This window comes from Chelonia mydas, chromosome 5, assembly GCF_015237465.2.
Source record: "Chelonia mydas isolate rCheMyd1 chromosome 5, rCheMyd1.pri.v2, whole genome shotgun sequence".
Lineage (NCBI taxonomy): Eukaryota > Metazoa > Chordata > Testudines > Cheloniidae > Chelonia > Chelonia mydas.
Genome location: NC_051245.2, coordinates 125,713,459 through 125,725,768, shown reverse-complemented (window position 1 = coordinate 125,725,768; position 12,310 = coordinate 125,713,459). Strand labels below are relative to the sequence as shown.

General features: G+C 42.5%; 1 protein-coding gene across 3 annotated transcripts in view; it reads right to left on the bottom strand.

Annotated features, from left to right (window-relative positions):
- LOC102935293 (rod cGMP-specific 3',5'-cyclic phosphodiesterase subunit beta) overlaps nucleotides 1-12,310 on the bottom strand; it is a 32,370-nt gene that overhangs the window by 7,176 nt on the left and 12,884 nt on the right. For all 3 annotated transcript variants that reach the window (XM_037902254.2, XM_043546351.1, XM_043546350.1), the window contains 7 exons: nucleotides 12,155-12,301; nucleotides 10,046-10,153; nucleotides 8,270-8,379; nucleotides 7,161-7,248; nucleotides 5,861-5,961; nucleotides 3,978-4,085; nucleotides 239-302 (listed from right to left, as the gene is read on the bottom strand). In XM_037902254.2, the coding sequence (XP_037758182.1) occupies nucleotides 239-302; nucleotides 3,978-4,085; nucleotides 5,861-5,961; nucleotides 7,161-7,248; nucleotides 8,270-8,379; nucleotides 10,046-10,153; nucleotides 12,155-12,301 (726 nt within the window). The remainder of the gene's footprint in view (nucleotides 1-238; nucleotides 303-3,977; nucleotides 4,086-5,860; nucleotides 5,962-7,160; nucleotides 7,249-8,269; nucleotides 8,380-10,045; nucleotides 10,154-12,154; nucleotides 12,302-12,310) is intronic.

Genomic DNA, 12,310 nt, shown 5'->3' with positions numbered 1-12,310 from the left:
AAACCTTCTATGGAAATACTGGGAGGAAAGATGTGGTGTTTGTAAGCCTCATCTCTTTCATCGTTGCTAATACCATAAGATCAAGCTAAAAGCTCTTGGCTCATCAAGCTAAAATATCATTTCTACCAGCATTGCTTGAAACTTGGCCAGGAAAATTAAAGAGAAGCCTCCTTCATGCAGGCTTCAGACAACAGACTGTTTCAATATATTGGAGTACATTGTGTATCAGGCGTCTGACCTTACTCTGCACTTCCCAGGGTTTAGCGATCGCAGATAAGTCACAGGCAGTCATCATCATGGCCCTGGAGAACAGAACGAGAACCGGAGTTAGTTTGTATGCTAAGCATTCAATCCTGTTTCCATTGGATCCAGGGTCTATTCTGCAATTTAAGAGTACTACACTTGCTACTTCTCTCCGCTGCCCGCCAAGCATTAAAGATTGAGGACAACCAGCATAAGACATTTTGTAAACTAGGGCCAGACAGTATGCAGTATTATCTTGAGTTAAACTTACTGTAACTGTGTTTCTTGCCTGCCACCAAAACAGTTTTGTGATTACTAATTTGCTAATTCTCACAAATCGCATGTAAACTTCTTAACAAAGATATTGTAGCAGACTGCCGTGAGGTTTTAGGTCTGTGTTTAATTATTCCAAGTACTACAGAACATATGCTAGAGCACTATCAATTATTACTAGACACATCAAAATTTAATGACCATAAGAACGGCTATACTGGGTCAGACCAGTTGTCCAACTAGGCCATTATCCTGTCTGGTAACAGTGGTCTATGCTTCAGAGGGAATCAACAGAACAGGGCATTGCTGAGTGGTCCACTCCCAACTTCTTACTGTCAGAGGCTCAGGGACACCCAGGAGATGGGGTTGCGTCCCTGACCATCTTGGCTAATAGCCATTAATGGAACTAGCCTCCATGAACTTATCTAATTCTTTTTTGAATCCACGCTATATAATTTTGGCCTCCAGAGCATTTCCCTGGCAATGAGTTCCACAAGTTGACTGTGGTGTGAAGTAGTACTTCCTTTTTTTGTTTTTAAACCTGCTGCCTGTTAATTTCATTGGTGACCCCTAGTCCTTGTGTTATGTGAAAGGGTAAATAACACTTCCTTTCTCCTCATCAGTCACGATTTCCTAGACCTGTGTTAGGTCTCCCCTTACTCATCTGTTTTCCAGGCTGAATAGTCAGTCTTTTTAAAAAGAAAAGGAGTACTTGTGGCACCTTACAGACTAAAAAATTTGTTTGAGCATAAGCTTTCGTGAGCTACAGCTCACTTCATCGAATTCATCCCTTTAGTGTCTGATATGTAGGGCCCTACCAAATTTACGGCTATGAAAAACGCGTCACGGTCAGTGAAATCTGGTCTCTGTGTGCTTTTTACCCAATACTTGAGAAATTTCATGGGGAAACCAACGTGTCTCCAATTGGGAGTCCTGACCCAAAAGGGCTTCGCAGGGGCGTCACAAGGTTATTTTAGGTGGTCACCCTTACTTCTGCGCTGACTTCAGAGCTGGGCGGCTGGAGCAGCAGCTATGGGTTGGGTGTCCAGCTCTGAAGACAGAGCCAGGGGCAGCGCAGAAATAAGGGTAGCAGTAGCGCAAACCCCTCCCACACAGAATAACCTACAATTATAACACAGTAGCAATCATGAAATTTATTATTTTAAAAATCCTGTGACACGGAGATTGATGAAAACGGACCGTGAATTTGATAAGGCCCTTCTCATATGGAATCTGTCCAAACCCTTAATCATTTTTGTTGCCCTTCTCTATAGTTTTTCCAATTTTAACCAGAACTGCATGCAGTATTTGATATATGGGTGTACCTAATCAACTGCCTTAGGAACTGGGGCCCAGATTTTTAAAGGTGTTGCTGTACTCAGTATTAAATCATCTAAGTGATTTAGGAATCTATAGCTCCCTTTTCAAAAGGAACTTAGGCACTTTAAAGCTAAGAGCCCATTGATCGTTTTTCTGGGCCTGGGGCTTCAAGAAAAACATCAGACATTGAAAGACTTGGGCTAATTAGTTGAAAGTTGGCAACACTGCGTTTAGGATGAACTTGGGAGTATTTTTGGGGATGGGTGGGTTTTTGTTGTTTTTTTTGAAACCATAATAAAAAGGACATTAAATAAAGGCTTAAAATTTGTTAGAAATTGCTAGGGCCAGTCAGAAGAGCTGATACCCAGTGAGCTGACTCAGTCAGACCGAAAATGTCTATGCTTAAAAATATTATTCAAATAACTTCTTAGTCCACTCATAGTCCTGTTCAGATGCTTTAACTGTGGTTTGTTTTCAGCTATTGAAATGGTAGATCCTAAATCTTAACTCCACATTCTGAACAAGCTCTCTGCACAATCCTCAGAAGAAGTCTTGGCACATAGTCTATACAAAGGAAGTGTGAAGGAAAGAGGAAGCCAGAGCGCTATCTCTTGAAAGCCATGTTCTGAACACTTCCTGTTACAGAAAACTACTCAACTCACCGTCCATTTTGGTCAATTTCACACTCATGCGACTTAAAAAAATCTTAAATTTAATGATTTCAGCTATTTAAATGTGAAATTTCACACTGGTGTAATTGTAGGGGTCCTGACCCCAAAGAGGAATTTGTGTGTGTGTGAGAAGGTTATTGTGGCGTGGGGTTGGCGTATTACTACCCTTCTGCACCGCCTCTGGCGGCGGCGCTACCTCCAGACATGGGTAGCTGAAGAGCCGAGGCTGCTGGCTGGTAGCCCAGCTCTGAAGGCAGAGCCTCCACTAGCAGCAGCGCAGAGTAAGGAAAGTATGGCATGGTATTGCCAGCCTTACTTCTTTGCTGCTACCATGGCGCTGCCTTCAGAATTAAGCACCCGTCCAACAGCTGCTGCTCTCCAGTCACCCAGCTCTGAAGGCAGCACAGAAGTAAGGGTGGCAATACCGTGACGCCCCCCCCCCCCCCAAAAAAAATAACCTTGTGCCCCCCGCAACTCTCTTTTCCTTCAGGATCATCCAGCTTGAGAAATGCTTGTCTTCCAGTGAAACCTGTGTACTATAGGGTAAAAGCACATAAAAGACCAGATTTCACAGTCTGTGACACGTTTTTCATGAATCTGAGAATTTGGTAGGGCACTGCTTATGCTGTAGCTCTAATGATGCAGAGGAAAGCTTCCTTCGCCCAAACATCCACGCAATCCCGATGAGTGGGATTGTTCCAGGTAGCAAGCACTCTGAATCTGCGCTCTGAAACATAGTAAAAACTTTCTCATTGAGAGGAGTACTACTTAGCTACTTTGCAAGATTACGTTGCTCTATGTTTCTGTGGTGTAGACACTAGCTACAGCAAAGAAAGAGCAGAGCAGCTATTTTTAGTAAGTTTAGGTGTATACCAGGCTTCAGAGTCATATTGGATGGCACCCTTAGCCTTGATTTCATGAATAGGGAGACTTTGGCCTCCCTTACAGTTTAAGCCAAAGCAGAATTCTTGCAACGGTTCATCAGTAGGCTCTCTGATTCTGCGTGGGGCTTGCAATAAGTTTAGTTTTAGCTGTACCCTAAAACCCATCGGATTCTCTTAATTTTGAAAGTTGCCATAAAAACATGCAAACATAATAAGCAATTTAAGAGAAAAGTGGATACTTGCAATGAGAATGTGAATATAAAGTTTACTTGACACATATCTAGATGTGACTTCATCCTAGTCATACACTTAAACAAAATTCTGCTATGTAGCCATATAATTGTATAGTACAGAGGAAGATAAAAAGAGATTTGGGTTTTAAGATCTTTTTCTGGCTTCTCTTCAAGAGTAACCCAGAATACAAAGCTACTTTGGCTCCGAGAGTCCTTTAATACGAAAATGTTAGCGTAATATTCCATATAGGAAATACCGCATGCTATGCAATCTATTCTTAATAGACACTTATTTAATAGGGGCATAGTTGTCACTTTACCATTTGCTTATCAAGAGATTTTTATTTACTCACATGACAATCTCTTTTCGTGTTGTTTCCAGAGACAAATATTCAGTCCAGGCATTGTCATTGTCATACGTCTTGAACTCATCAACAATCTTCTGAAACATAGTTCTCTTTCTTCAAAACACACAAAGAGGTAGGAATATGAATGCATTAAATATGGAGTTATCAGATCTCATTTTGTTTTCCCATTGGACCATTGAGCAATCCCTCATTTCAACACTTGATTATCTACGAGGAATGCTCTCCTACATGCTGCTACCCGCCAATGCTCAGAGGCCGGTGAGTCTTTCCATTCATTCCACTGAGCACTGGAGAAGCCCTATTTTCTACATTGCTGATTGTGCAGAAGCAGGAGTAAGGGGGAGGATCTTAGTCGCAAGAGCATGAAGAGTAGGGGTGGACAAACAACTAACCAACTGTGGGGAAGCGGAGAAGGACTGGAATAGGAGCTAGGGGACTAGGTTTCTCACCCACAGTCTGAGCATTGCAATGGGATTCTGGATTCTGGATTTCACCTCCCACTTTTCCATCACTAACTGCCAGCTAGGCCCAGGCCGTGTCCCTTGCAATGCCCATTAAGGAATATCACCCACTGTTACAATGTCAGCGAGACAACATCAAACATGTCTCAGGATTGTGCGTGTAAACTGATTGGCACAAGTCTGTCTAGTTAACACCGTCAAACTCCAATGTCTTTTTGTTACGTTACCCCAGCCAAGTGCCCATAACAAAGATGTAGTCCTATTTGAATCTTTTAACTAGGATAGAGTATTTATTGTCAATAATTGTAAAGCACTTAAATCTTGCAAAAATAGGTTTTCGTGAGGTTGAGGCTTTGTAAATACAATTTGAAAAGTTGTGCTGTTGCAATTTTAGGTAAAATTTACACCGAACTAAATTATGAATGCTTTTATCAGTACAGTGTCATACTGCCATAGTGTCAAAAGCCAAAGTACTGACGCTGATCCTCAAGCAGGTACTTAAATTCACTTAAATCCACTGGGACTCTTCGTGTGCCTAATGTTCATAATTTGTACGTGTATTTGTAACATGAACAGCTAAAATTGTATTTATTTGTGAAGTTTTAACTAGTTTACAAAGCCTGTCATGTAAATATCAGAAATTACACCATCACTTAAACATTATTTCTTTGTGACATAAAATCTTAAGTTCTAAATAAAATTGCTTCCATGCTAAGTCTGAAGTTACACTTTCAATACATTAAAGTGATTGTGAAGATCCTTATACACTGGCCGACATTTTCAAACAGGAGCCTAAAGATGAGCCAGTAGTTAGGCAATGAAGGACTGTGTTTGCCAGATCAACTTAATTACAGGAGCAGGGTCGCATTTACACCTTCCCGTGTCCCTAGGCAGGGGATTTTCAGCATCGACTCCCCGTCCCCCCGCCTACAGCTGATCTTCGTGATGCACACAGTTTTAGAGAGGCAAGGCGCCCTTAAAACACTAGTACCCCATAGTACGTGCCTACTGTGCCTAATTCGAAATCCGGGCCTGCTTAGGAGCCCAGGTCTCTGACTTCATACTGCAAACACTGAGTGATGAGTATAGCTCGATCATAACTTGCGGAAAGTGTAATGGTATTAATAAGGAAACTCACTAAAGAAACCAGGAAAACAAAATCACGATTCTAGCAATTTAAAACTCACAAAAATCAATTATTAAAAAGAATGTATTTATATTAAAATCAGTTTTTTAAAATTATTTTAAATTAAGTAATAGTTGGCAGCATACATACGGGCTCCTGAAGATACAGCCTATGTTTCTGGGAGTTCTGACCACAGAAAGCCTGGAGAATCAGTTGTGATGTTTTAGACTAATGTGACCAGCTATTTTCAATATTCTTGCTGAACAACATGACTCACTTACTTGAAGTAAAGTGCTAAATCCGTAGCTATGATCGCAATTTCCATCAAATGATTCACGTGCTCAAACTGTCTCCTGTTGAGATTCTGGTAGATATTCAGAGACTAAAGGAAAACAATGTTTAGTACGTGATTCTGGACATCCCGTGCATTGCTTATCTCAGAATATGGGCGTTAATTCGTTGTTCAACATGTCCAGCTACAGTAAAAATGCAGATATGAGGGCTCAATGCAATATTCATGGTCCATGGAAAGACACTTAATGATTTAAATGGGCATGGGATGGGGCCCAGTACTCTGAAGTACTGACTCAGGATATAACTGGATTCCCATTGCCTTCAATGGGAGTTTGCCTCAGGTAAAAGTTAAACTGAGTTTGTTACGATTTGGCCCATAGAGGGGGAAGAAAAGCCAGTCAATGGGTGTTATGGGTTCCGAGTCCTCTTACTTAAGGAACGTGAGTTTTGGGTCAAAGTCTCGCCCTGATTCTGTTACAGAGGCCCTGTTAAAACTTGGGCAAGTCACTCAACTTCTGCACCTCCATTTCTCCCTTTCTGTAGAATTGGAACAACACTAGCCTACCTCATTAGGAAATGGTGAGGCAAACCAGTAAAGTGCCGTGAGAACCTGAGATAGAGTGTGTTGTGTAAATGCAAAGTATTTTTATGCACAGACTGAACATATTAAATTGCAGAAAGCAGAGGCACCCTGTAGGTATGTCTTTCACTGTTTCTAGCTAGAGGATTTAAGGTTCACTTTAGAGGGACTGTCTGCAGTACAGGGAAGTATTCACAGGCTTCAGCTATTTGGAAGTGTCTGATAAACCATGGGTGTTGAAGAGTCACCTTTACAGGATTAGAGCTGCATGAACCCCATGTCGTCTGGTTGCAGTTGCATCACATGCATGGACAGTATTAAGGGAAAAGGCTAACAAGTCTCTAGAGCAATCTCGGGCTGATTTGTTTCGCTTTTATATTGCTGTAGCACCTGAAGCCCCATTACGGTAGGGACAGTAAAACAGCTTTGACAGGAAAGCAGGTGAACTTTTTAGTTCTGCATGGTTTCACCACTAAGCCAAGAGAAACTGTGCCATTTTAACCGAATCTCACTTTGACTTTGAAGTTGGGTCATATGTAAAACTCTAACTGACCTGGTGGAATAAATTCAAGTCCTCAAAGGTCTGAACCCAAGTAAAATGTTGGGGCAATCCCCTGCAAAGTGAAACTGCACCGTGTTGAATAATTAAAATTGAACTGAAAGCAAAAAAAACCCCCTCCCCTCTATAAAAAATGTGCATTACAAACCTCTTCTGAAAGCAAGAACTTTCCAAATTCCAAGTGATGTCTCTCTAAAATTGATGAACCATGAAGTTTTGCTAAAGGATGTTGAGATCTAATTGTGTAAATAAAAAATTCAAAAGTTAATGCAACGCTAATAAACTACGGAGTTTTACAATGTGTCTTATTTTAGTATTTCTGTTTTTACGGTTTTGATCTAGGTTTAACTTGTGGATAAAGGCTTAATTGAGAACATTTTCACTAACTGGCTTATCAATTGATCAAAAGATTCTTATGGCTTTTTAATGAACTGTAACACTCCTCACTGCAGTAGTTTTGAACCATCTAAACACGTACTCATGTATAATTGACCCTCATTTATAAACGTGAACAAGTTTATTCTACTATACAAACGCAATATATTTTATTGATTTAAAACAACAGCAAAAGCAGTAGTCCTTGCACAGTTTCCTAGATTTTTATCCCGGTGCAAAGCCCTGACGGGCAAATCTTTGCACGGAGCTAAATCCTGTACAGGAAGTGGCTGTGAGCGAGGCCCACAACTTCATCAGAGCACTAGGGCAATAAACCCAGCAAGCACCATGCGAGTGCATTACTCGTCTAGCCACTGAAATAGTGAGGTTGTGTGCTGCTCTTGGCTGTATGCTTTCCCCTAGTCTATAACCATGAGCAGAATGTCTGATGTAAGAGCAAAGAGTAACTATCCATGGTACACTGAGCCAACTTGCTGCTTAGAAACCCAGCGGGTTCGTTCTGACTGGGTCACTCCTGGCTCCCCCTTTGAAGCGCAAGCTTTGGGGGTCGTGCATAGCATTTGGCCTCCACCTCTAGTATCTCTCTAGCTTAATGTCCCATCTGAAAAAACGAACTGCTGTTTTGCCCAAACACCAATTGCCCGCGCTATAGAAATTCAGCTTCCGTAGCACTGAGATAGTGTGAGCCTACCGACCTAAAAGGAAAACCAAGAGCAGGAGTGGCTTGCGGAAGCGAGGGAGTTGTTCCAAGGGTTAGACAGTAGGAAGAGGGTAGATGTGGTGTGAATTCAGTTCGATCGCACTCCACGACTATATGCACACAATGAATGGAAACATTTAAAGCAACAGAAAAGTGCCTACTTCATCTGATAAAGGTTGTTGGTGCCCCTGTGATCAATATCATGACACAAAGCTGCAGTTACCATAGCAAGGGCTTCAAGGTCTGTGTAGTAACGCTTCAGTTTGCCAGTCTAGAGGGAGAGAATCACAAGCTTTCATTAGTCTTTCTGATACACAGTAAATCAGAGTGAGTCTGCTAGGTGAGTAGGAGTCTATTACGCTCAACACAATTAAAGAACTAAGCGTGGAATTTGTGAAGCTACATACAAGACACACTGCAGTGTAAGCCTTTGGGGTTGAGAGAACATGGCCCATTTAAATGTTTTTCGTCTTGGGGCGGGGGGGGGGGGCCCTGGACAAAAAGTGAAGGAAACAGAGCCTGCCTGAATCCTGGGAAGGAGAGGGCGGCCGATAATGGACACCCCAGGACAGGAACCACTGTGCGAGGGAGGAATCGCCCGAGAAGGACAGGCCGGAACTGGACCCAGTGTCACTTCTCCCCAGAGACGCATAGGTCTGTGAGTCCTGGGGCTTGTAACTCTGCTTGGGAATCAGGAGGGAGGCGGCTAGTTAGTTAAGTGGGGAACTTGTCGCTCTGTGTAGCTTTGCAGGGAGAGGCAGAAGAGGGCCCCGGACGGGGTTGTTGGGGAAAGTACACTGGCGCTTAAGAGGAGCAGAAGCATCCAAGACTTTTCTTTGCTCAGGAGGCCTGATCGCTGCTTGGAGACACACTGCTCAGTGTCTGCCCTTTCAGACTGTGCTACCACTAGTTTGGATGTAACCCCGTTCTACTGCTCCCCCTTGTTGTTTTTCTCCTCTCGTCGCTCTGTAAACTATCTCCCTTAATTATCGCCATTGTACTTTTCCTGTGTGGTGTGTGTGTTCACTTTACGGGTTTGGACCAGGTGCTCCTGGGGTGGAGGAAATTTTTCCCGCTGCATTCCTGCTCGCGCCGTCTCTTGGGCAGAGTTGCCTGCAGGGCAGACTCCCTCTTGGCCACGAGGGCGTTAAAGTTACACTAAAACTACCACAAGAATTGCAGAAAGGAAAAGGGGAAAACATTTCAAGATCAGCGCATATGTGTATATTAGTTACATCTATGAGATATCCTTATGTGTCGGTGTTACTTATCACTGTAGGATCTGAATGCCATGTTGACCTAAGCTAATGTACCCACACCGATCTCCTCTCGAGATGGACTCAGAGGAGAAGCAGCTCCCATAGGGGGCTGAAACTGTCTAAGCACAGCTTTTTGTTGAACCTGGCATGGAGCCCCTTTGCCCCAGGGGAATTCAGGGAGGCACCACGTTTAATTCCTTTTGCAACTCCCTAGCACTTCAGAAAGTGAGCCGGTCTTGCTACATCATAAAAGCATTCAGCGTGGCTAGTCTCGTTTTCTCCTCCATTTAAGACCACTCAGGTTGGGCTGTTGTTGTTTCTAAAATTCCTTGAAGGGAAAGGTTCTGCGAGAAGAGCTGTTCTTGGTTCTTGGGTGTCTGCAGTATGGGGCTCTGCTGTTAGAGCTAAAGGACTATGTTCATCACCTAAAAGTAATATCCGGGTCATAAATTCATGTGGACCAGCCACAAGACTAGGTTCGATATCCACTTGCCTTGTGTGAATATTCCCCGGATTAATTTTTGTATATTTTATGAACAACACTTTTTCCCGAAAGGATATTGGCAGATACTTGTAAGAAAACTCATAAGATTCCTACTCACAAAATATGAGTCGCTGTAAATAGCACTATGCTGTGGAGTTAAAAAGGAAAACATAGCAGTCGTACATAAGCTATACCATTAAAAGCGTGAACATAGTCTGTGCCACATTGAAGCCATGCCGCCAGTTGTGGTACGTAATCTTTCTGTAACCCTTGCTGACAGAATACATGAATCTTACAAGCACCTGTAGAAATAGAAGAACAGTGAACAGAATTCAGAGTAGTAGCCGTCTTAGTCAGTATCAGCAAAAACAGAGAGGAATCCCTGTGGCACCTTAGAGACTAATATTTATCTGAGTATAAGCTTTCGTGGGCTAAAACGCACTTTATCAGTTGCATGGAGTGGAAGATACAGGAGCAGGTATAATGAGAGTGTCCCATTTCAAACAGTTGACAAGAAGCTTTGAGTAAACTAGGGGGAAATCGTCCTTCATGATACGTACCCGTGTTTGTAGATCCTTGATGATGCCCTGGAAAGGTTCTAGTCTGGGGCTGTAGGTGATGGCTAGTGGCATTCTGTTACTTTTTCTGTCGGGCATATCTTATGGGTACCGTCTGACTCTGTCAATATGTTTCTTCACTGTTTCTTAATGCCACCCCTGAGATCCATTTTCTGTTATATTTTCTCCTACCATTTCAGTGCTGTGATTAATAACCTAGAACCTTCTTTTGAAAGATGTGTATGGTTACATAGCAAGCTAGGAGTTACGGCTGACAAAAGCAATTGCGTGACATATTGATTGTACTCTGATACACTTAGCAATAAACTTTTAAAATTTTATTTTCTCTCTATAGACCCAATATTTTGTAGCACCTTGGTTTAAAAATGAAAGAATCCCTTTATAATTGTTAGTAATGCTATGTCCTGTTGAATCCCACCTTCCAGTAATGTGAAGAATAAGCTTTTTCAGACAAAGGACTAGATGCTTCAGAAGGCTCTGGTAGTAGAGTACCAAAGTAATATGTTACGTACAGACATGAGCCCCGTTCAGAACCAGTCTTTTCCTCTCTCTCTCTTCCCGGCTCTGTCACAAAGCTATGGGAGGTGAATTGTGCATGTCACTTTTTTCTAGCTCAGAGCAAGTTAGCGCTGAAAACTTAGCAAATAGAGCTGTCGTTCTTGGCCCAAGTAGGAAGCCTACTTTTTACTATCAAGTTGTAATGTTAATAATAAAGATCAGATGAGTGATCCCTTCTTGTCTGATATGCTGTCTGACAGTGACTGGTAGCAGATGCTTCCAAGGAGAAGTTTCTTCCCAACCTTATTTAGAGCTTACCGAATACCCAGAATAAACATTTACATCGCTTCTAAACTCCAGCGGTGCTAATGGATGTTCTTGTTAGGAAAGCAACCCTGCAAGTTTGTCTGAGCCTCATTAAGCACTAATCTCGGCGAGGTTATCAGCACCACCTCTGTTCTATCAAGCCTCCACAGTTGTGACTGAAGTGAATGAGTGAATGAGTGGAGAGAGTGGAAGTGTTCTCAGACGTGTGTTCAGAGACTCTGTAAACCCTAATATCTACCATACAGTCACTGCCCTATTCTGGTTTTCGGAAAAATCTCTGGGATTTAGATGTTTGTTTAATTAAGGTAGAACGAAAACTTTTAGTGATGACAACAACTCTCATAGTTTCACTTGGCACTCAGCCGGGTTAATGGCCTGATTCTCCCTTGCCTGGCACATTCTGTAATCACTCCTCTCTGGGGCACCTGGCGCTGACAACTGTCAGAAGACCGGATCCTGGGCTAGATGGACCTCAGATCTGATCCAGTATGGTTCGTCTCATATTCACTTAACCTGCGTAAAATTGTACGAAATCAGAATCCTCCATTCTCTTAAAATCGTGGTTGCTATTTGTCCAGGTGTAAATGACTACCCAAGTTAAAGGGCAGCGCAGAATCTCCAGCCTTACTCTGCGTTTGCAGAACTACCAAAGCCAGTTACCACTAGAGAGCAATAAACTTCACTTGCCAGGCTGCAATAGCATTTTATTAACACTACTGCTTCCAGTATTGAAGCAAAGGAAGGTAATTCAGAAGATGCTCTTGTGAAGCAGTGGCTTTCAACGTCTTCCTTATAGCCACTGTACCCTTCCAACAGGCACTGTACCCTCCCAATGGGACTTAACTAGTTTGGGAGTCCCCAGGCATCATTTGTAACATCTCACCAGAATTCAACACCTACCTCTTGTGGAATCTGGAACTTTTTCACCACCCCAAGCTCGTAGTACATCTGAATTCCACACTTCACAAGCTCTAGTTCGGTACACTTGAAATCGGAGAAGTGGAACTCATAGATCTCAGACTGAATGGGGTCTGGCAGTTCTTCTTTCTGAAAAAG